Source organism: Pipistrellus hanaki (assembly GCF_964339955.1).
Source record: "Pipistrellus hanaki genome assembly, chromosome: 1".
Classification (NCBI taxonomy): Eukaryota; Metazoa; Chordata; class Mammalia; order Chiroptera; family Vespertilionidae; genus Pipistrellus; species Pipistrellus hanaki.
Window position 1 is genome coordinate 27,376,039 of NC_140503.1, and position 21,499 is coordinate 27,397,537.

The window sequence follows — 21,499 nt, forward strand, 5'->3', positions numbered from 1 at the left end:
CCTATTTCCAAGTAGATCTCATTCAAGAGGTTCTGGGTGGGTATGAAATTTTGAGGGACTCTCTTCAGCCCAGTGTAGGCAGTGATGGATTACTGTGTACAGGCATAAAAACATAAATTAGAAATTCAACTATCAGAAATGAAGGTTCAAGGTTTCTTCAAAAGGTGGGATTTAGAAACTGGATACACTTTTAGAAAAAAAAAAATACAGCTTTATAGTCCAGAATACTGGATAAATTTTTAACATTTGACATAATGTTTTGCCCCTCAAAGTAGTTTTCTAAAGTAGAATTTTCCACAAAGTCTGGTGAGGTAAATTTATTTATTCCTGCTAAAGAAATTGACATTTTGCTTTCAGTTTCATGCCCTCATTATCTTCTAGTGAAGTGAAGCTGAGCTACCTCAATTGCCCATGGAGTTTGATGGCGCTGATTTGGGAACAACTAGGAAATGTTTTCCCATATCTTCTCAAGTTTAAAATAATTTTGAACTTTCCCTTGTGCTTTTGATATTCTATTTGTTCTGTGCAGATTGCTGCTTAAAATAACTATTTTGGTCCTTTGTATGTTTTTCACCCATACTCTCTTCCTCTGAGGTCCCCATCTGGAAACCCAGATATATAAGGATGTTTTTGGTTGCAAGTAACTCATCCTAGGTTAAACCAAAAGGAATTCAGTAGCTCATGCAGCTAGGAAGTCCAGACATGTGTGTAACTTCAGGGTTGGCTACCTTCAGTTTCTGAAACCATGTCATCAAGAAGTCATCTTTCAGCTATGCTTTGTCCTTTGTTGACTTGTCACATCAGCTCTTTGTACATGTGGAAAACTTGGATGGTATTGGCTTCTGTAGGCTATAATTTAGATAAGTAAGTTTTGAGTCTGTCTGGGATACCTGGAGACCTCTCAAGATCCTTTCAGAGGGTCTGCAAGGTCAAAACTACTTTTATACTAATATTAAGGCGTTATTTGTCTTTCCACTCTCATATTTTCATTAGGTAACTGTGCAATTTTCCAGAAGCTGTGTGATGTGTAATATCATCACTCTGATAATGAATGGAATGTGTTTGTATATTTTTAATATATAAATATCATTATGATAATTAATGGAATGTGTATGTTTAATTTTTTTAATATATAAATATCAGTAGATGAAAACTACATAAACAAAAGCTCTTTGGAGCCCTCAATAATTTTTAAGTGTAAGGGGTCCTAAGACAAAGTCTTGAGAGTCATAGATTAAGGTCCTATGTCCATCTCCAAAGCACTTACTAGGGCAAGGGGAGTGGCATTTTCTGATTGGTTTGGCCTTGATCAGGTACTCACCCAAAGGATGGAGATCAGCTGTCCCTACCAAATGGGTCTAGGAAGGATAGATCTGGGTACCATATGTAAAGCTAGTGTCTTGATATGTTAGCAATTAGTCCAACCCTTTTTACAGAGTCTTACCTCTCCCCACCATTACTAACGATTTCATTCTTTTCTGAGAGCTGTAATGTATACCGTTAATACTGCCTGCATCATCTCATGTTGATATTCACAAGATGGAGAAACTCTTCCATATGTATCCTGACAATTTACAAATACACAAGGCCCCCACTTATTTATATGGGCACTTACCTGGTAAAAGAAGAAAATCAGAAACAAAGCAAAAAAAGTGATTTCAAAAAAAAAGCCAAGGTATTTCTCCTCCCTTAATTCAAAGAAAGGGTAACTTGCCGAAACCGGTTTGGCTCAGTGGTAGAGCGTCGGTCTGTGGACTGAAAGGTCCCAGGTTCGATTCCAGTCAAGGGCATGTAACTTGGTTGCAGGCACATCCCCTGTGTAAGAGGCAGCTGGTCGATGCTTCTCTCTCATCAACGTTTCTAACTCTCTATCTCTCTCCCTTCCTCTCTGTAAGAAAAATCAATAAAATATATTAAAAACAAACAAACAAAACAAAACAAAGAAAGGGTAACTATAAGGAAGGAGGACAGAACTTGCTAGAAGAGGAAATGATTATGAGATAAGGGAAAGGAGGATGAGATTTGTTAAATGGAAAGGTAACATTAAGTGCCCAGAAGCTATTTGATTTCTTAAAAGGGCTCTGTTTACAAGGCCTTCTAGTCTTAGTGTTCAGTATACACAAGTCAAGAAAAGGTAATCCCAGTTTAGCAACTGACATGGGTTAAAGTTAAGTGAATTTTTAAAAATCAAAAGTATCATGTGTTTCTTAAATTATTATTAATTATTGGTTTCCAGGTCATCAGACTTGGCTTAGAGCCCAGCTACCCTAGAAAAAAATATTTTTGTCTCTATAAAAGCAATATATAAAAAGAAAATTATTTTGTTAACCTAAATAATCTTATTTCCTGTCAAGTTGATTTACAATTGGAGGAAATACAGTTTATAGGAATGTATGTGCAGTGTTTTAGCTTAAAAATGAACCTTTAGTAAAAGTCTTAAATGTTAGGAAGCATAAATTAATTTATGAAGGAAGCAGTTGGCCTGAAAAATCTCATTTTATCATGTAATAATTACGTTTCATATTTGTCTGCTTGTGTATCTCCTGTGGGGTTGATTTGTTGCAGTGTGAGTATCCCTTTCAAATATAGAACTTTGTTCTCTTCCCTTTTCCTAATATTTGATGACTAAATACAGGACATATGAAGCAATGGGGACTTTGACTTGCTAGCAGAACAGGTTCCTCCCAAGGTGCCCGAGGGGCTGCTAGAAACTTGCCTTAGCATGTAATAGATTGCAGAAGCCTCTGTCTACGATTGCCATAGTTCACTCAAACAATATTAAAGCTAGATTTTCTGCCTTGATCTAAACATGTAAGGCATTATATTGCATACTGTCACTTGTCCTCTTTGATGCCTGCAATTCTAGACTAAAAAGCATCGGGCTATTGTTTGCCTTATTTCATTTAGGAAAGAAGTGTGACAAGCATTACTAATCACTTTGAGGTCACTGCAAAAAGGTAACTTTGGGTGGTGAAATATGACAAATATTTTGTAGATAGAAAGTCAAGGTAAAATAAATGAGATAAGCCACAAAAATAAAACTACCCAACATTGTGGTTTGTAAATGGATTGCTGATGGGACAGTTTTCCTCAGTTGAACTTAAAATTGAAAAGTATCTCCCCAAGGAAAGTCATGGGTATCGGGAGTTTTATTCTTAGAAAAAAATATTATGAATCTAAAAACTGTATTAATGATGTTTCAATTCAACCAATACTTTTGGACCACTAATTCAGTTTCCCTAATAATTTGATTTGGAGATGGGGATGCCCTAAACATAGACATATTGTAATTATATAGTCCTCTCTGTAGTTTAAGTTAATATTTGATTTGTCAATGACTCTCTTGGGAGTTTGAGTAGCTTGAATGAGTTTCTGATTTGTTGGGTAAGAAAAACCAAGCAAATTGGTACACACAAATGTGAGACCTGTGCATAGGCAGCCTACCTAATTGATAACTTTGCACTGTCTTATGGGTGAAAGTCAGAGTCCAAAGTAAAGTCTTTAAAACAAAGTAGAATTAAAAGCTACAATATTTCAGTTTTGTGTTTTGAAGAAATTGAAAGAGTCAGAGCACTTAAAGAAAGGTGATAAGCCAGGCTGATAATGAACATGCAATTCAGTACTTTGGAGATGGTAAATGATTCATTTTTCACAAAGTTGTAAGTCTTTGTTAGCTAGCAAACTAGCTTATTTCATGCCTTAGTTAATGAATAGTTAATAACACATAATTGTAATATAGTTCAAAAATAAGGAAAATGCTCAGTTATCTAAACACATTGAAGGGGTAAAACAATAACAATACATGATTTTAAAACATTCAAATGGCGCTCTTTTAATCCTATTTTTAAATTGAGAATCTGAGGGCCTGAGAATAAATGCTATTATGTTCAAGGTAGTCAGTGGTACAGTCAAGTTTTATATTCCTGATTTTTGTTCTCATTTCTCTGTTCAATCCAATTGATTTGGAACATCTCTCAGGACTGCTGACTTTCTTAAAACGGAATGTGAATCACACACTCAGCTAACTCAGTAGGTAGCATATGAAACCAATAGTCTCAGGGCTGCAGAGCCTGTTGTTTTTGTGGTCAAGAAAGGCAATGCGAGTTAAATTGGAATGTTAACTGGTAGTAATAACACCTAGGCATTGGTGTTCAGCTTAATTGTTAACAGCCCCCATTATCTGTGGAACTTTGGATACCCTTTCAACATGTCTAAACTCCAGTTTCCTCTCTGTGAAGAAAGTTTATGCTTACTACAGTCCCTTCTAAAGTCCAAATTCTGTGATTTTGTGTAAACTTTTTCTAGTTCCAAAGTGCATTAAAAAAATACACCTTTATAAAAATTTAAATTAATTTAGGGAGAAATAAGATTTTTAATTGGTTGGCTTACTTTGCTCATTACTAGAATTTAAAAGGGATTCTTACAGGTTATGTAGTGTTTTATAACAAGTCAACTCCCCCATATTAATATTAAAGGAATTTAATGATACCTAAGCAAAATAAAGATATGAAGATCTTTCATACTTCATTATGATCCAGTAGTATCATATTGGCACAAGACAGGGTGTGAACAAACCTAGGACTTTGCAATTAACTTTCTATGGCCTTCGGCAGTATCGGAGCCTCTATCAAATCTCAGGCACTGTGTTAGGTATTCAGCATGAAAAGATGAATAAGACATGGTCCTGGGCTTAAAGAGCTTACCATTTGATGAGGAAGTTAACTGGGTAAACAAATAATTGCAATATAGTTCATTAAGTGCTATGATAGAAGTCAGAGAGCCTAGAACAGTAATGCTCAAACCTGGCTTAAGGTTTGAACTTAAGAATTCCCAAGGAGCTTTTAAAAAATAGATGCTCTTGTCCTATCTCTCAGAGATCATGACTTAAGTTATCTGGAAAGGGCCCCAATGAATTGGTATTTTTTTTAAAGCTCTTGAGGAGATTCTAATACACAAGTTGGGTTGAGAATTATTGGGATAAAAGATGGGCACTAAACTCAGCCCTTAGGACAAATAGGCAATGGTCAAGCAGACAAGGAAAGAATTTTTTAGGCAGAGAAACAGCTTTGTTTAAAGGCATGGAGATAAAAGTACTCAGTGTGCATCAGGGGAACTGCAAATCGTTCTGCAGAGCTCAATGTAGGATATATGAGGGAAGGGGATGAATCTGGAGATGTAGGCAGGAGGCAGATCATTATCATACGGTCTGTGACCGAGTGTGGGCTTTACACTAAAGTCAATGGGAAACCCATAGGGAAGTGACATGACCTCATTTCTTTCTTAGAAAAGGTAGTTTCAGTGGTGCCAATCATTAGAGAGACTGGAAGCAGGGAAACAAGTGGTTGTAACCCAGGCAGTAAAGAAAGGCTGAACTAAAAAGGTAGTACGAGGAAGGTAGAAGGTATTCAAGGAATAGATTATGATGACCTGGGCAAATGGGAGTGGTTGGTGAGAGAGTAAAAGGAGTATGTGGGGTATAATTTTTCTTATTTTGTACCTACTTTTATTCATTTGCCAAAATTAAACATTTCAGAGGTTGAGAGGAGCAGCTTTTTGTGGACTTAACGATGTGGTTTGAATCTAGTCATTTCAAAATCAAAAGCTATCAAAAAAAGGCTGTTTACAATTGACTACATTCCTAACATGCTTAAGGCCAAGCATCTAACTAGCATTTCCACCCAGTTTGGTGGGGAATGAGATGTGAACAGCACTAAAGCAAAAGTTTGAGAGATTTTTAATGGACACAAATGTCTACGCTTGGTCTTTAAATCTGTTCAAGCAAATCTTCGAAATCTTCAGAGATTCATCTGTCAGTGACCTCATAAAAAAGAGTCTCCCTCCTTCATCATCAAACTGACTTCCTTTAGTTCCTTGTTCTGTGTAGGTCTTAGATCCCAGGACTCTCTGAAAGAGGAAGGAGGAAAACACACACATACACACAGGCACACAGAGCTAAAACATCAAATATCCTGGTACTCACTTTACAAATCCCTTAAAAATATTAAACTAGAATGTACATTAACAAATGCATTCCAAAATTCTACAACTTTTCTAGACTTTAAAGTGATTTTGAAAATGAAAGTAGTTCTCACCACATTAGATTCATTTTTGCCCTTAGTTCCGTGCCCATAGTTGTAGTGCCCACAGTACCTGAAGGGAAACATTAGGATAACAAGAGCTTTCTTTGAGGAAAAAAACTAGTTTTAGTTTGTGTTGCAAGGCTATGAATGACATTCATCACAATATTATAGCATTGTATGATTATAAGATTGATTCTTGGTATTAGCATTAATGTAGATTTTCTAATTGTTGTTTTAGAGAACAGCTTTATTGCCCTGGCCCAGTGACTACGTTGACTGGAGCATCATCCCATACAGCAAAAGGTTGTGGGTTCGACTAAGGTTAGGGCACATACTTAAATTGCAGTTTGATCCTGGGTCAGGGTGCCTAAGGGAGGCAATTAATCAATGTTTCTCACATCGATGTTTTTCTCTCTCTCTTCTTCCTCCCTTCCTCTCTTTCTGAAAATCAATAAAAACATATTCATAGAGAGGATTTAAAACAATTAAAAAGAAAACAACTTTATCAAGCAGTATTTTTAATGTTAGAGTGACAAATCTTTTATTTTGTTTTTTATTGAAAGCTCATGTCCCACAGGGGGGAAAAAAATCATTGAATCTTACATGCAAATAAGTGATTTTATTTGAGAGGCTACAAAATGTACTTCTAATACAACTTTTGAATGAAGAAATGTGATGGTAATTCGTATACATATATTCATACCCTCAGATAACCCACAAAAATGGCCAACTGTGGATAATAAGAACAAATCAAAGATTAAGGTGGGGGTAAGGAGGAGAAAGAAGAGGCACAGTCTGAGATAGAGTGGGAGAAGAGAGGCAATAAAAAGGGAAGAAAGAAAGGGGAGACGGAGAATTGTAGGGTGCTAGACTCTGTAGTGAATCTGTCCTAGGTTAGTGTTGCTAGATTAAAATATAGGACATTCGGTTGAACATGGATTTCAATAAACACCACATAATTTTTATTATAAGTGTATCCATGCAATATTTGGGACATTTATATTAAAAAAGTATTATATATCTATAATTCAGTTTTAACTGGGCATCCTCTTTCTATTTGCTAAATATGGCAACCCTATCCTAGCCATCCTGCTTTTCTTCTGTGTAGTGCAAAAAAGTTTGGAATCTATTGTCACTCATTGAAATAATCATAATATTAACAAAAGTGCCATTTACTTTATTTAAACCTTTAAAATGTATATTTGCCGTGGGGGAGTCTTATTTTCCCCCTGGAATTCTGTGGGGTTTTCTATGAAGTGAAAGAATGATCTAGTTTAGAAATTAACTTCATAACCTACTAATACCATAAACCTAGCTCTGACATCGAGTTGCCTCAAAGCTTAGAAAGGCCTGTGTTGAGAGCTATTCATTAAGGACCCATATTTAAGCTAGCTGTGGGTTTCCATCCTGCCTTTCAGCATTTTAGCTTATTTTCCTTTCAGCAGCACCTGCTGGAGTGTATTTCAGCCATCAGGAAGAGTAATACTAAAGTGAAGTAAAGGTTAAAGCTGAGAAGAATGACTTGCTTTCTTTTAGAACAGAGGGAGTTATAGAATAAATAAGGTCTCAAGAGTATTCATTTCCCACCTGACTGTACTTTCCTCTGGATTTATAAATGTAGCAAAATATTCCCATCTAACCTTCAGCTACTCAAAAGAGTTCAAGAAATTGCTAAGAGTTTTGGGAGGAGGAGTGCAGAGGAGAGAAAACCAAGGCTGTCAGAATCAAATGTCTTATCACCACTTCTATTATTACTAAAGATAAACCTCTTCCTTAAACAATAGCAGTCATAATGGGAAATTCAGCTGAATTTACAGATTGCTTCATGCCTGTGTTTTCTTAAGATAGGTGACAAAGGCCAAGAACTGCTCTCAAAACTCTAATGAAGGCAAGGAAAGGCTGCTATATACCCTGGGTCAAATTGTAATTTCACTCTGGTGGGAAAGCAAATTCCTCCAAATGTGCTCCATCTCTGGAAAGACTTAAAGGAAAGACGTTACCTACGTATAAAATAATAATTCTTCTATAAGACTAGGTGATGCAGTATGCTAAACAAATAAGACTGTCAAGATTAATACAACAATCTGGGCCTCAAGGGAATTTGAAAGTAGTGATTGCTTGAAGTGTAACCAAGTCAGTAATATTAATATAGGATTAAAGTTTGCCAACCAAATAGGTCATATCACTGGGACTCAGCCAACCAGAACACAGGACAGTTGAGGGATTCTTGGCAAGAACAGGGAGAGAAGCCCTCTCTCTAGTTGGAAATGCCTTGAACGATAGGTCCTGTACTTGATTTACAGGGTGGTGGGTCCAAAATTACATTCCACCCCTTCCTTAAGAAAGATTTGTGAAATTCAATTCTTTTGAATCTAGAGGAAAAGAAAAACGATTCAGGAACACTATTAAGTCCTTAACCTTCAAAAAATCACCACACCTTGTGCAATTGCCTAATTGATTTTTAAGTCAGTGCCCCAATTGCCTGATTTATCAATGGTAAAAAGAAACAGTGATAGATAGGGATTGTGGAGGAAGTGGGCAGTGACTATTTTTTGGAATGCAGGGAGTAGAAAAATAATAGTAGAGAAGAATTGTAAAGCAGAATTTCAAGTTTAATACAGTCTAATCAAGGCAGCCAGTAATACACCTCAGTACCACAGAGCATGACAGAAAACATCATTATGGTGTGTGTGTGTGTGTGTGTGTGTGTGTGTGTGTGTGTTTCATTTAATACGTTTTCTCAAAGGTAATAGAAGGCCAGTCACTCCCACAGCATTTCCTAAATTACCATGACTTGTGGACGAGAAGCCTGGATGTGATGGGTGCCACCTACTGGGCTAAATTCAGAATTACAAATCTGTCAACCTGTTTTACTGAACAAATTAATCTTAGGAAGTATGATTCCTTATTCAGAAGATTATACTATAAATCAATAATAAATTTGAATTCTAGTCATAGCCTGTAGAAGTGGAAGAGTCATAGAAATCACATGCTTTCATACTTCCTTTGTATAGCATTTTCTAGGAGATGAACTTTGGATATGGAGTCAGAAGCCTGACTTCTTTGAACTAGATTCTTGTTCTATAATCACTACCCCAGAGTCATTGTGAGGGTTTTACAAAACCATGTTTTCACCCTGGTGCCTCAGTTGGTTGGAGCATAGTCCTGTACACCAAAAGGTCTTAAGTTTGATTTTTGATCAGGGCACATACCTAGGTTGCAGGCTTGATTCCTGGTCAAGACACACATAGGAGGCAACCAATTAATGTTTCTCTCTCTCTCTCTCTCTCTCTCTCTCTCTCTCTCTCTCTCTCTCTCTCTCTCTCTCTCTCTCTCTCTCTCCCTTTCTCCCCCTCTCTAAAATCGATAAACATATCCTTGAGTGAGGATTAAAAAAACCCACACCCCACCATAAGATTTCAACATGCTCTATAATATTTTATGGTTATTTTAGATAAAGAAAAAACTGAAACTAAGTGATCTGCCCAAGTTATGTAACTGATTAGCCTCAGAGTAAGGCCTATAATTTATACATGATTCTAAACATAGTGCTTTTTACACTAAATTACTATTTCCTAAAATTTGACAATGAGATGATTTTAGGTAACAACTGAAATAAATCTAGGAGGTACTAAACACATCAGTTACAGTGGGAAAACTTTACTTTTTTAATTCTCTCAACTTTGATGGCATCAAGGAGAAAGTTTCTATTTGTTGCTGTTTTTTTTTTTTTTTTTTTAAAGAAACTCTATATCTTGCTTGGCCAGTGTGGCTCAGTGGATGAGTGTTGACCTATGAACCAGGAGGTCATGGTTTGATTCCTGGTCATGGCACATTACAGGGTCGCAGGCTTGATCCCCATTAAGGGGGCGTGCAAGAGGCAGCCGGTAAGTGATTCTCATCATTGATGTTTCTGTCTCTTCCTCTCCCTTCCTCTTTAAATAAAAACATGTTTTAAAAAATAAAACTCTTTACATCTTGCTAATTTCATTTCTTAATAAAAATAAAACATGCCTCAGCCTTCAACATCTTGTTAGAATATTAAAATTTTGATTTCTGTATACTTACTATTATATTTACTTTCTATTATGAAAAACTACACTGGATTTCATTTAAAATAGTAATATAAATTTTATTTTCAAGTAATGTGTTTAAGAAACTAAACTCAATCTAAGTAGAAAATATTGAATAAACAATAGTCCTAGGGACATAGAAGTTGGGAAACACTGAGCACCACCAAACCACTTCCCTATTATATTACTGTAGGTAATAATATTAAGATAATTACTTTAAGAATTCCTCTATAAAGGAAACTAATGTTTCTTTGGTTTACTTTGCAAAAATCAAACACAAGGTTATAAATAGGTCAACATAACCAAACTCTAAGACTTAGATTTCAGACCCATATGTGTGTATGAGAAAATTAAATTGGCCTATAATCCATGCTCAATGAATGCATAATCAATAAAACACAGTAGCAATGGGTCACTCATGCCTGTGGCTACAGTCATTTGCTATAACAAAACAGTTTGGTGTCCTGTCACTTAATTCTCCAGAAGCATAGAAGAGATGACAAAAAGGATGTTGATCTGAGGGTTGTCCTAGTTCACAGCTCAAAGACTCAGAGTTTGAGGTGATGAAGTTGAATGAAATCTTTCACTTATTACTAATTTTGACTTGATTTGAATCTATAACTAAAAGAATTTTGACCCCTTACTCCATGGATCCCTCAAGATGACCTTCAGATAATTTTAAATTAAGTAAAAGAAGGATCTGTTCTCCTCAGAACCCTCTTTTTTTCTATCATTTTCATTAGTATCTTAATGACTTTATACTAGTTTTGGTCATATTCCAGGTTCTTATTGGAAAAGAAAGCCTCAAGCTTTCTGTATCCAATTCTTATAAAAATCAACAGTTAAAAGACAAATATGAATGGAACACTGGCTGAAGGATATCCAGTCTTCTAGATTTTCTAACTTTGTGTAAGGATCAAATCAGAATAAGCATCTTGAGCTGATTCATCATTTTTTTAAACTTCAAATTAATAATTTTTTATCAGATTGTGCCAAGGAGCAGGTAAGAAATAGTCTAGGAAATTTAGATTGTGAATTCATTGTAGAGTAATTATTGAGAACACTAGCTACCATAATACACATAGTATCCTGTCCCCATGATAAGGACTTGGAAAGAAATTTCTCCTGGTCTCAGTACCAATAAAAGCTATAGTTCTGATCAATTGGTGATTTCTTATTTTGTGGACACCATAAATCCATGTTTCTTTTTCTGAAAAATTCAGAATCATATTTGAAGCCTGCCTCTACCTACTATATACCCTGTTTCCCCGAAAATAAGACAGTGTCTTATATTAATTTTTTCTCCCAAAGTTGTGCTAGGTCTTATTTTTAGGGGATGTCTTATCTTTCTATGTGCTAGGTCTTATTTTCGGAGGATGTCTTATTTTCGGGGAAACATGGGTAGTACTTCTGTTATGCATTTTCATGTATTCACCTAGCTTCGAATTATTTTTCCTTTGTGTTGATTTACTAGTCATTTTGTCCTCTATATTTATTTCATCCTAAGTCCTGTGTGTGATATTGTAAACTGTTTAAGCCCTTTATAGACTATGATTGAAAGGAAATTAGAGATACATGTTACTGATACTGATAAAACATTATCATCCCTTAGCTATTATTTCTCATTCTATGTGTCTTTTAAAATACAGAGTTCAGATTCTTAGATCCCTGAAAATTTAAGAACTCTTTTCTCCTGCCCCTCTGAAAACATTCCTTTATTCTCTTTCTTTTGGTATGATTTGCTCTAATGATGCCATAAATTCTTTGGGAGGTGGAGGGATACTGAAACTCCCAGAGGACTATCTGAATTGGTGAAACTCACAGCCATTGTCAGATGTCTATCTTCTTGGCCCTCTGTTTTGAGTAGCAGAGTCTAGGTTCATGAGATAAAGCTACTTTAATTTTTAGGAGCCGGGTGGGGGATGGGGAGGAAATGGCTAGTTTATCAAATGCCAACTATGTATTAAATACATATGCTAAGTATATTAGTTCTTACAAAAGAAAATTTCACTTCCTCCAGAGAAATCCTTACCTTGGCGTGAGAGCTTCTGAATAATAATAAATAATAATAATGATGATGATAGTGATAAAAATATATTATAACATTATTAACATTTAACTATGTGCCAGACATTATGTTGATCACTCTACAAGTAATGGGATCTCTAATGTAAAACAAAACAAAACCTCAAACTGTGTATCAATGAAAGTTTGCCTACCTTCTTGGGGCCGAGGAAGATTTATAAAAATGCTTGCTTTGGCTCAAAATTCTGCTGTAAGTATAGTGATAATTTCAGATCATTGGCCTTCTGGTAGTTCTTCAAGGCTTCAATTCTGAGCTCAATCACTTTTCCATTAAAGTCATTCTACAAAGAGAACATTTTTCAAAACTATTCGTATAGTACTGGCTTCTCTAAAACCACTATTACCTGAATCCTTTTTACTCAGAAGTTTAAAAATGATCCTATCATGCTTAGTTTTTTTAAAGTTGAGAAGAAAGTATTTGTGATTTTTTTTTTCTTCCTGTTTCAAATAGAACAAAATCAAGACCATAGGAAAAAATACTATTTATCCCCAGCTTACTGAAGGTGAAGCTAGAGACAGTTCTCTCCAGAGGTCTCCCCATGAAACATTCATTTCTTTTAGCAGGACAATTGGTAATTGAGATAAAGGGATCAGGCTTAACATTATGAAGCGAAAAGCCTTTATATTTATTGTATGAATGAAATTGTACCCAGAGTCTAGTCTTGGAAGTAATTAATACCTGAAGGTTGTTGGCTTGTTCCTGGTACCTCACCCATTCTATTTTCCTCTGTTGCTTTTCCTGGTGGAAGAAAGAGCCTCTGGGTGACAAAGTAAATTGAGATCAGAAATCAGTTTTCTCAATATGCCACAAAGTCTTTAGAGTAAAATTATGGTGTCATAGATTCACTAATACATTGGCTTCAACTGCAGTCCTTTTAATTGGTCTCACTGTACAATTCTCTCTCCAAAAGTTAAAAATCTAAGTGAACAGGCTATGCTTCTATGAATGAGTTGGCGGAGAGAAGATTAGATACCAGCATAATACCAAATAAATGTTCAAAAACAAATTAACAGGTGTTTTGATATCACATAGCTATTGTGAAACTGTCATTGTTGGCACAGCTTCTCCCACTTTGCCCTCACTAACATGATTTCCCAGAAACTTGCAGTGTCACTCTGACTCAAATATAATGTCAAAAGGGAATCAGATCTCCTATAAATTTTTGCATCAATTCAGGAGCACTTTATAGTTTAGATATATTACTGCTACATTAATGATATCTACTCTGTCAGCTCTAAAAGCCAGTGCCATTCAGAAAATGTGTACTACCTTCCTTATCTCCTTCACTTTCTCTGTATATGTTATCTCCAATTCATTCTTGATCTTCTTAGGTGATGAGGGGGTTTCAGGAGCCTGGGTGGAAAAGGAGAGCTAAAAAACTGGGAGAGCCCAGAAAAGAAGTACAATGTCTTAGCAGACAATGAGTCCAATATATCCTAAAGGCCCAGATCTTACATATCTGCCTACCCAAAATAATCCTGATTGTCAACTGCTGTTTCCAGTTGTGTGATATAAAATACCAAGAAGTCTACTTGCCTTTTCATCCTGCAAGTTTGCTTTGTTTTTTATCTGTGATGCTTTCTGTTGATCACTGAATTCTTCTGTGTTGAATGCCTGCAGAGAGACATATTGGAAAAACTTTAATTAGCAGGAATGAGTAAGGGAAGTGGAAATCCAACAAGGGTTAAGGCTTTTGGTTCCTGCCAGTCATCAATCTCTCAGGCCCCAAATGAAAAGTGAACAACCAAAGGGGGTTCAGAATGGAACAAGCCCTTTCATTTCATCCTTTGATTGTATATTATAATAATATAATAATAATAGTAACTATTAATTGAACTTTATTATATACCAATCACTAGTTATAAGCTACTTATTTACTTACACTACTCTATGACATTGAAAACATTCTTATTCAATCCTTACAGGACTATTTTTATTTTCATTTTACAGATGAAAAAACTGAGACTTGGAGAAGTTATTTTATTTTTTTTAAAATTTTATTTATTTATTTATTTATTTATTTATTTATTTATTTATTTATTTTTGGTATCACACAGCTAGGAAAGTACAGAGCTGGAATCTGAACCAGATTTATCAGATTCTGAAGCCTGGGTTCTTAACCACTAGGCAGACTGCTCTTCTCTCTTCATTTTCACTGTCTACAAGTGTGGGTAAGGAAAGCCAATCACAATCTAAGTCATTTGGGCATCCTTTAAAAAAGTCTCATTGGAACTCTGGAGAACCTGGATTTGGATAGAGGATATTTCCTGTCACAAAGACTCAAGAACTCAGGAACTAAAACCTCTCACAATTCATAGAACTGATTTGTAGTTGCCACTGAGAAGTAGGAGATCTCAGTATAAGGTGCAAGGCTTCATGGTATCCTCATTATTTGTGGAAAGGTGAGATTAAAAAATCAGTCAGAGCCCTAGTTGATTTGGCTCAGTAGACAGAGTGTCAGCCCTCAAACTAAAGGGTCCTGGGTTCACTTCTGGTCAAGAGCACATACGTTGGTTGCAGGCTCTATTGATCCCTGGCCCTGTTTGGGTGTGGGAAGCAACCAATCAGTTTGTCTCTATCACATTAATGTTTCTTTCTCTCTGTTTCTCCCCATCCCTTCCAATCTCTCTACAAAGCAATGGGAAAATATCCTCAGGTGAGGATTAACAAAAAATAAAGAAACAAAAAAAGCAATCAGAAATCACATGACAAACCTGTTTTTATCACAAGACACTATCTAGACACATAGCCTGTGGAAAAGCACTCAGATAGCAAGGACTTAGTCCATAAAAGAATATCTACCCCGTCTGGTTTCCCAGCAAAAGGCCTTACTATTGTTATCTTAAACAATGCAATGATTGCTGCAAAATTATAGGGAATTAGAATTAGGTATTCATTCATTTAATCCATTTAAATTTATTGATTATCTATTGTTCCAAGCATTGAGATATGTGTTGGACATTCAGAGATGACTGGAGGAGCTCTTCTTATTCCAAAAGCAAAGAGGCAAGAAACAAGTAAAATAATGATAATAATAAAATAGTAATAATTATAAGCTTATGTCATAAAAAGTGTTATGAAAGACATGAACAGGGTTGCACAATAGATTGTAGGTGGGTTGCCATATTTTAAATAAAGTAAACTAGGAGGGCCTCTCTGAGGAGGTGACATTTAAACAGAGATCTGAAGGATGAGAATGATCCAACCATAAGGAAATACCATTACCAGCCAAGGCTAAAACAAGAACAAAAGCCTTGAGATAGGAAAAGTCTTAGCATGTTTGAGAAACCACATGAGGGAGGGAAGGACTTCTGTGAGAGGAGACTAGAGAGGCAGACCAGAGCCAGATAACCACAATAAGAGGTATCTGTGAAGGGTTTTCATAAGAAGAGTGATATGATTTGACTGTTTTAAAAACATCACTTTGGCTGCTATGCAAAGAATGAATTAGGATGAGGCATGAGTAGAAGCAGGGACAGTGAAAAAAATGAGGATATGGACCAGAGGAAGGGAAGTGTATTTGCATTATGGTCTGAAGGGAAGTGTATTTGCATTATGGTCTGTATGACAATACTTTCAAGAGATACTTAGAGGCACACCTTGTTCCATAGCATCTCCATTTCTTTCCAAAGCATCTTGTTTTTCCTTTCCTGTTTTGGGGGAAGGAGAGGGGAAACCAAACAAACAGAAACATGTGTCTGTTCCATCATTAAAGTGAAATTCAAAGAAATTATTAATAAGGGGAAAGGAGTGCAAGGACATAGTCAACCACGAATGAGGAAAACAACAAATGAGCCTAGCCCCAAATCCAGGAACATGAGAGATGACTTTGATAATTATTATGATAAAAAAATAATAAAATTTTTAAATAACTTTAATTATGATTATTGTGGTATGATATTAATAGAAATGGGTTCCTCACACTGATAATACTTAAGACATATGATCATATGGAAATTTCTTTAGGGCTTAACACACTAATTTCTAATTTTTAAGATTCTTTACATTGTTGATTTAAAAAAATCTTATAAAACTTTCAGAACAAACTATTTATTTTATTTTATTTTGGTAGGAATTTTCTATCTTTTCTGAAACTGAAGGGTTAATATGTTTATATTTATTGATCACTAGATAAGAAGTTTTTTGAAAGTTAAAGTAATAGAATATTTGCTAGCTATTAGTCCTTGTTTTCGCCAACATTTTATCTGACTTCCTTTGGGTCATCCTGGACTTTCTAGATCAAGGATGTATAAATGTTAGAGCATCAGATACTAGAGATGAACCCTCTGTCTTTCCTTCCACAGAAATGGAATCGATCTCTGGTCAGGAGGCCATTCCCTGGAGTGCCCATCAACCTCTTACTAGATTCTGCTTCATGTCCTCTGCTTCCTGAATGATCTCCAGGGATGAGGATTCTTCACTCCCCTTCCCTGCCATGATCTGTCTCATAATCTGCAGACTAGAAGGAGGAGAGAGACATCATAAACATAATACTTCCTACAAGTAATATTAATATTTTGCAACCAGTCAGAAAGTATTCTACCATGGGAATGAGATGGGGGCTGAAATCATGGGAGCTATGAAAGTCCTTCTAGATATAGCAGGTCTTAGTAGGATGACTCCATTCCTAGTTGACATTTGCCTTAGCTGTGTGCTCTGTAATAAATTATGTGCTCTATAATGCTCAAAACGTAGGTCTTCAACAGCCAATGAGGCTCTTCTCCACTATATCAGAAGAATGTCTGATATATGACCTTTGAAGGAGAAGGGGAACTTTTACTCCCGGAAAGGAAGTCAAAGAACCTGTTGTCTTTAGGATAAATCCAAGAATTATTCCCTACCCTGTCTCTGTCCCTCCTCTACCTTGTTTCTTTATATGAAGACATTTGAGTTAGTTGGGGAAACCACTTATATACTTATGGTAGTCCCCAGAGAATCAGCCATGAAGAAGTTTCCAATAAAATCTGAGTCAATAGCAAGTCTTTGTGAGAGTAGGTATCCTTTAATGGCATTAATAATGTTTATATTGTTGTATTTTTTCCTCTCTAATTATAAGCAGAGAATAAAGACTTTGTTTTTTCTTTCCCCAAGAGAAACCTGAGTTCCTGGGTTTGCTTTACCATAACTTTCTGCCTGGCATTCTCCAAAATTCCAAGCTCCCAAGAATGAAGGTAAATCCATTAAGGTGATATTGTCCAAGACTAGACAGAAAATAGAGAGTTGGTGGATCCCAAGAACAGTGAGTTATGTTGGTGAAGCATTAAGACCTCAACTGCCTAGTATGTTTAAAAAGATTGCTATTCCACTGCTTGGCATGGGAAGAGCAGAGTCATCTATCCTAAAGTGATTCCACAAACATGAATAAGGAGCTATTAGTATGACCATAATAAACTGAAGATATTAAAGGCCCTATCTTTTCTTGGGTAGATTCACTAGGGAAAAGAGTAATAACTATAACTCCATGAGATGAGGGCTGAGTCATATTTAATTTTACTAAAAGAGAAAAAGGATTTCTTGCCATTCTGATTTTGTGGTTATAAATTCTTTACCTACTTTAACTGAATGTCAACCCTTTTTAACATGTAAGTAATCATTGCTAATCTTATGGATTAACCTTAGCCAGGCTTTCTACCTTTAGGAAATCCTGAGTAGGGAGCCATTACCTTCTTTGTTTTTCCTCCAAGTTAGACATTAACTTTTGGATTAAGGGGTTGTTGTTATCTTCAAGAGGTGTTAGCAGCTCTAGAAGTTCCAGTTTTCTTAGTTTTAAGTCCTCATTCAATTCCTTCAAGAAGTTGCAATCTATGTTAGAACTTCTGTGGGAAGAGACACCATAGTATCTGCCTTTAGTCTGTGTTAGTAATACTCTCTTTTCCCTCCTAAATAATTATCACTTAGCATCTTCTGTCAAAGACTCACCTTGTTTTGGGGGGCAAGTGAGAACCTTGAGAGTCTGAACTACTTGTCATCTTGAAAGGAAACTTCTACTTTAAGAATAAAGAGGTCTTCTTGAAAATATGTGCCTTCCTGTTCCATTCAGTTGTCATCATTTTTGTGCTGCTGTTCTTGAAACTCCTGTTGCATTGGACTGATTTTAGCTGCAGCTTGAGGTCACAATGGTCCCAAGACCACAGAATCAACAGGTCTTTTAAGTAACTCCAACATCAATGACAGTTTATTGACTAAAAATACTATTAACTACATCTAATAAGTTCTTGCCTTAGCTTTAGCTAATGCCAAAAGTTTTATTCTGAAGTCTTTGATTAAATCATATAGAGTCATAAAGCATCTATATTATGGAATTCCTAATGTGGTAGGAAATGGCAGCCTATCAAAAATAACTCATCAACACTATCTTCTATGGCAATTAACCTCCATGGAATCCCTGCTATCTGTAGGGAATGGTACTGGATTCTGTGGGTGAAGAAAAGATAAAGACATAGCATCTATCTACCTTCTGGGTGGTCCTAGGAGGAAGAGAGGCTACCTCTAAGAGACATTTTCTAAAAATAGAGGCCAAACTGGCAAATATAAGGTACAGATATAATATTGAGTAGTATTATACATTTGGCAAATATAACTATTTTCCTATTTTTAAAACTTGAAATATCTCAATGGGAAGGTGGATTAATATTGGACACGTAACAAGAAGATAAAATTTGTGAAAAATCCATACTGTCAGTATGTCCTTACTTAGCTAGGCTTTTTCCTGAGAGGCTGTAATTCTAGACTTACCTCTAGATTCTGATTCTGCCCCCATTTTCCTCTCCTTATCAGAAGCACATTTCTCATAGACCCTAAGATTTTCTGTCTTCATTTATGTCACTTAATGGGCAGAGGATAACCAAAAAAGTTATATATTTGTTTCTTTATGCCCTTTAAACACAGTTTTAGGACAGTAATTTTAGTGATGTTTTCAAATGTGAATTAGGTTATACCATTTTCAAATATTAACTGAACATTTCCAAGCATTTTCTAGGGGCAGTCTTCAAATTCACTTAAACCCTTTGTCTTTCGGGAAACATTAGAAGCAGAGTATTGCAGTAAAATAACACAAGATTGGATCCATGAGCCAGGAGGTTACCATTTGATTCCCGCTCAGGGCACAAGCCCAGGTTTCGGGCTCTGTCCTCAGAAGGAGGTGTGCAGAAGGCAACTGATCAATTATCATGGATATTTCTATCCCTCTCTCCCTCTTCCTTCCTCTATCTGAAGTCAATAAAAACATATGTAATTATTTATTTAAAATATCACAAGTTTTAGTTTGCCAGGTCTTGGTCTGAATCTCATTTCACTCTGCGCCCTGAGCTGTAAGTTACTAACCTCTTTGAATCTCAGTTACCACTTCAATGAAAAAGAATGGTAAATAAAAATGTTTATTATGAGAATAAAATGTAGTATTATGTTAAGTTTCTGGTTCATGTTAGATGTTTATATTTTAGTGCATTTTGAGTTTATTTGGGTCAAATACAAAAAAAAAAAAGCTGATTTATATGAAACTAACAAAGCTTAAGCTTTAGAGCCCTTCATTTTAATAGACCTCTACCAAAGGTTCTTTATCTCATTTTGAATTCATAATTTTGTGTTCTTTTTTGAAAAGAGAAAACTCTCCAAATTTTATACACTTCAGGATCACACAAAACCAGGATCTGCTCCTGGTTATATGTGATACATATATCTCTCCTAAGTATCTTTTACATCAACACTTCTCATTAGGCAATCTCTATAAATACTTTTTCTAAAGCATATATATGCCACTTGTAAGTTTTGTGTGATAGCTACAGTAAAATGACATTAAATTAGAACAGCCATATCAGGTAAAGCATAATATAATTCACTTGGTTACCCTAGGAGTTCCTATGAAAAGTTTGCATCAAATAAGGGTAAGCCAATTCCATACAGTAAAAGAAGGAACTAAGTGGACTAATTATTATTATTATTAGCTTTATAGACTGTAGTTGTGGCGTGGTAGCAAACAGTAGAGGACAAAAGATGACGTTGATCACTAAAGTGTGACCTCTTTAAATTTCATGCTGTGACATTTGGTTGGCAGAAATATGCTAGAATTTTAAAACATTTAATAGGCAGGCAGCACACCAACTCACCTTCCTTTCTGTCCTTGCTTATGAATGATTGAAAGTGGAAGAACACTTGCTATTCTGATGTGCTCTGTGCTGTAGCCAATCAGCTCCTTTTATTTTCTAACATTCTGATGGCCACTTCTTCAACCTAGAATGTGACTTACAAAAAGAGTGACTTTTGATAATATATACAGACTTTAAGATATTTTAAAAAATGATTAAAAGGGGATCATTGATATACTACATTAAGTCTGGGACACAAGTAGGGAGGGTGAAGCTATAGATGTCCATTACAAGTAGAAAGAAGTGAAGTTGAACACCAATTTTTCCTGAAGAAAAGTGGCAGGTCATCTAATAATTATAAAAACATAGTAAGAAACTTTGAAAGACCTGAGGTTTGGGATAGCACCTGAGCTATTGGTGGCAAAGGACGCCAACCAAACAAGAGCAAAAGGATTGCCAAGTAGTGTTAAAGGTCAAGGTGAGTTTGGGAACTGCAGATTTGTCATGGCATGAATCAGCAGTTATACAATTTCTCCAGCAGTGCTTGGCAAACTAGAAGCAGTAGTAGAGAGAACAGATGGTTGTCTGACTCTGAGCTGCATCTTGGCAGAATGGATAGGCAGAAGTTTAAGAGAGTAAGAGGGCTGAGAGTTTTGATCAGAGTATCCATCAAAAGGTTGAACATTACATTCAGACGATGCAGGAAAGAAAATGAAGAAGGGGGTAGATAAGAGTAGAAGGCAGGAAGGGGTTGAGTTTGAAGAGTCTGGGATGGAAGAATAGGTGTTATGGTCATGGATCATAATAGGAAATACAAGTAACTTGTGGGATCTTATGTGTTTAGATTAGTTGTAGTAGCAATTCTTTTTTTTTTTTTTTTCCCATTGAAGTAAACTTTTTGTCACTGTACAAACTAAAATTCATGTGGTACCTCAAAATAGACCTATTCACAATGACCTCATCCAACATTATAGCATTTGAATTTAGTATCCGTTAAGAAAAAAGCATGATTGCTCTATAATTAGAGATCTCAGAGCAATAGCATTTTAATGCTAGCTTTACCACCAGAAAATCAGATTAGTCTAATTAAGCCAGGTCTCCCAGCGTAGAAGCAATTATTTTCATATTAAAGGGAGAGGGTGGTGAGGATAGGCTTCTCTGTCTTCACCTCCCCCA

At 35.8% G+C, this 21,499-nt stretch overlaps 1 protein-coding gene across 1 annotated transcript; it reads right to left on the minus strand.

Moving 5' to 3' along the window:
* Window positions 1-5,751: 5,751 nt before the first annotated feature.
* CCDC196 (coiled-coil domain containing 196) lies at window positions 5,752-18,208 on the minus strand (the record flags this gene model as incomplete). Its single annotated transcript, XM_084864250.1, is given in 12 exon segments — window positions 5,752-5,904; window positions 6,093-6,150; window positions 12,186-12,201; window positions 12,373-12,394; window positions 12,397-12,519; window positions 12,918-12,977; window positions 13,509-13,592; window positions 13,776-13,853; window positions 15,839-15,889; window positions 16,602-16,698; window positions 17,903-18,115; window positions 18,159-18,208. Coding segments are annotated over 12 exon segments (1,005 nt in total).
* Window positions 18,209-21,499: the final 3,291 nt, after the last annotated feature.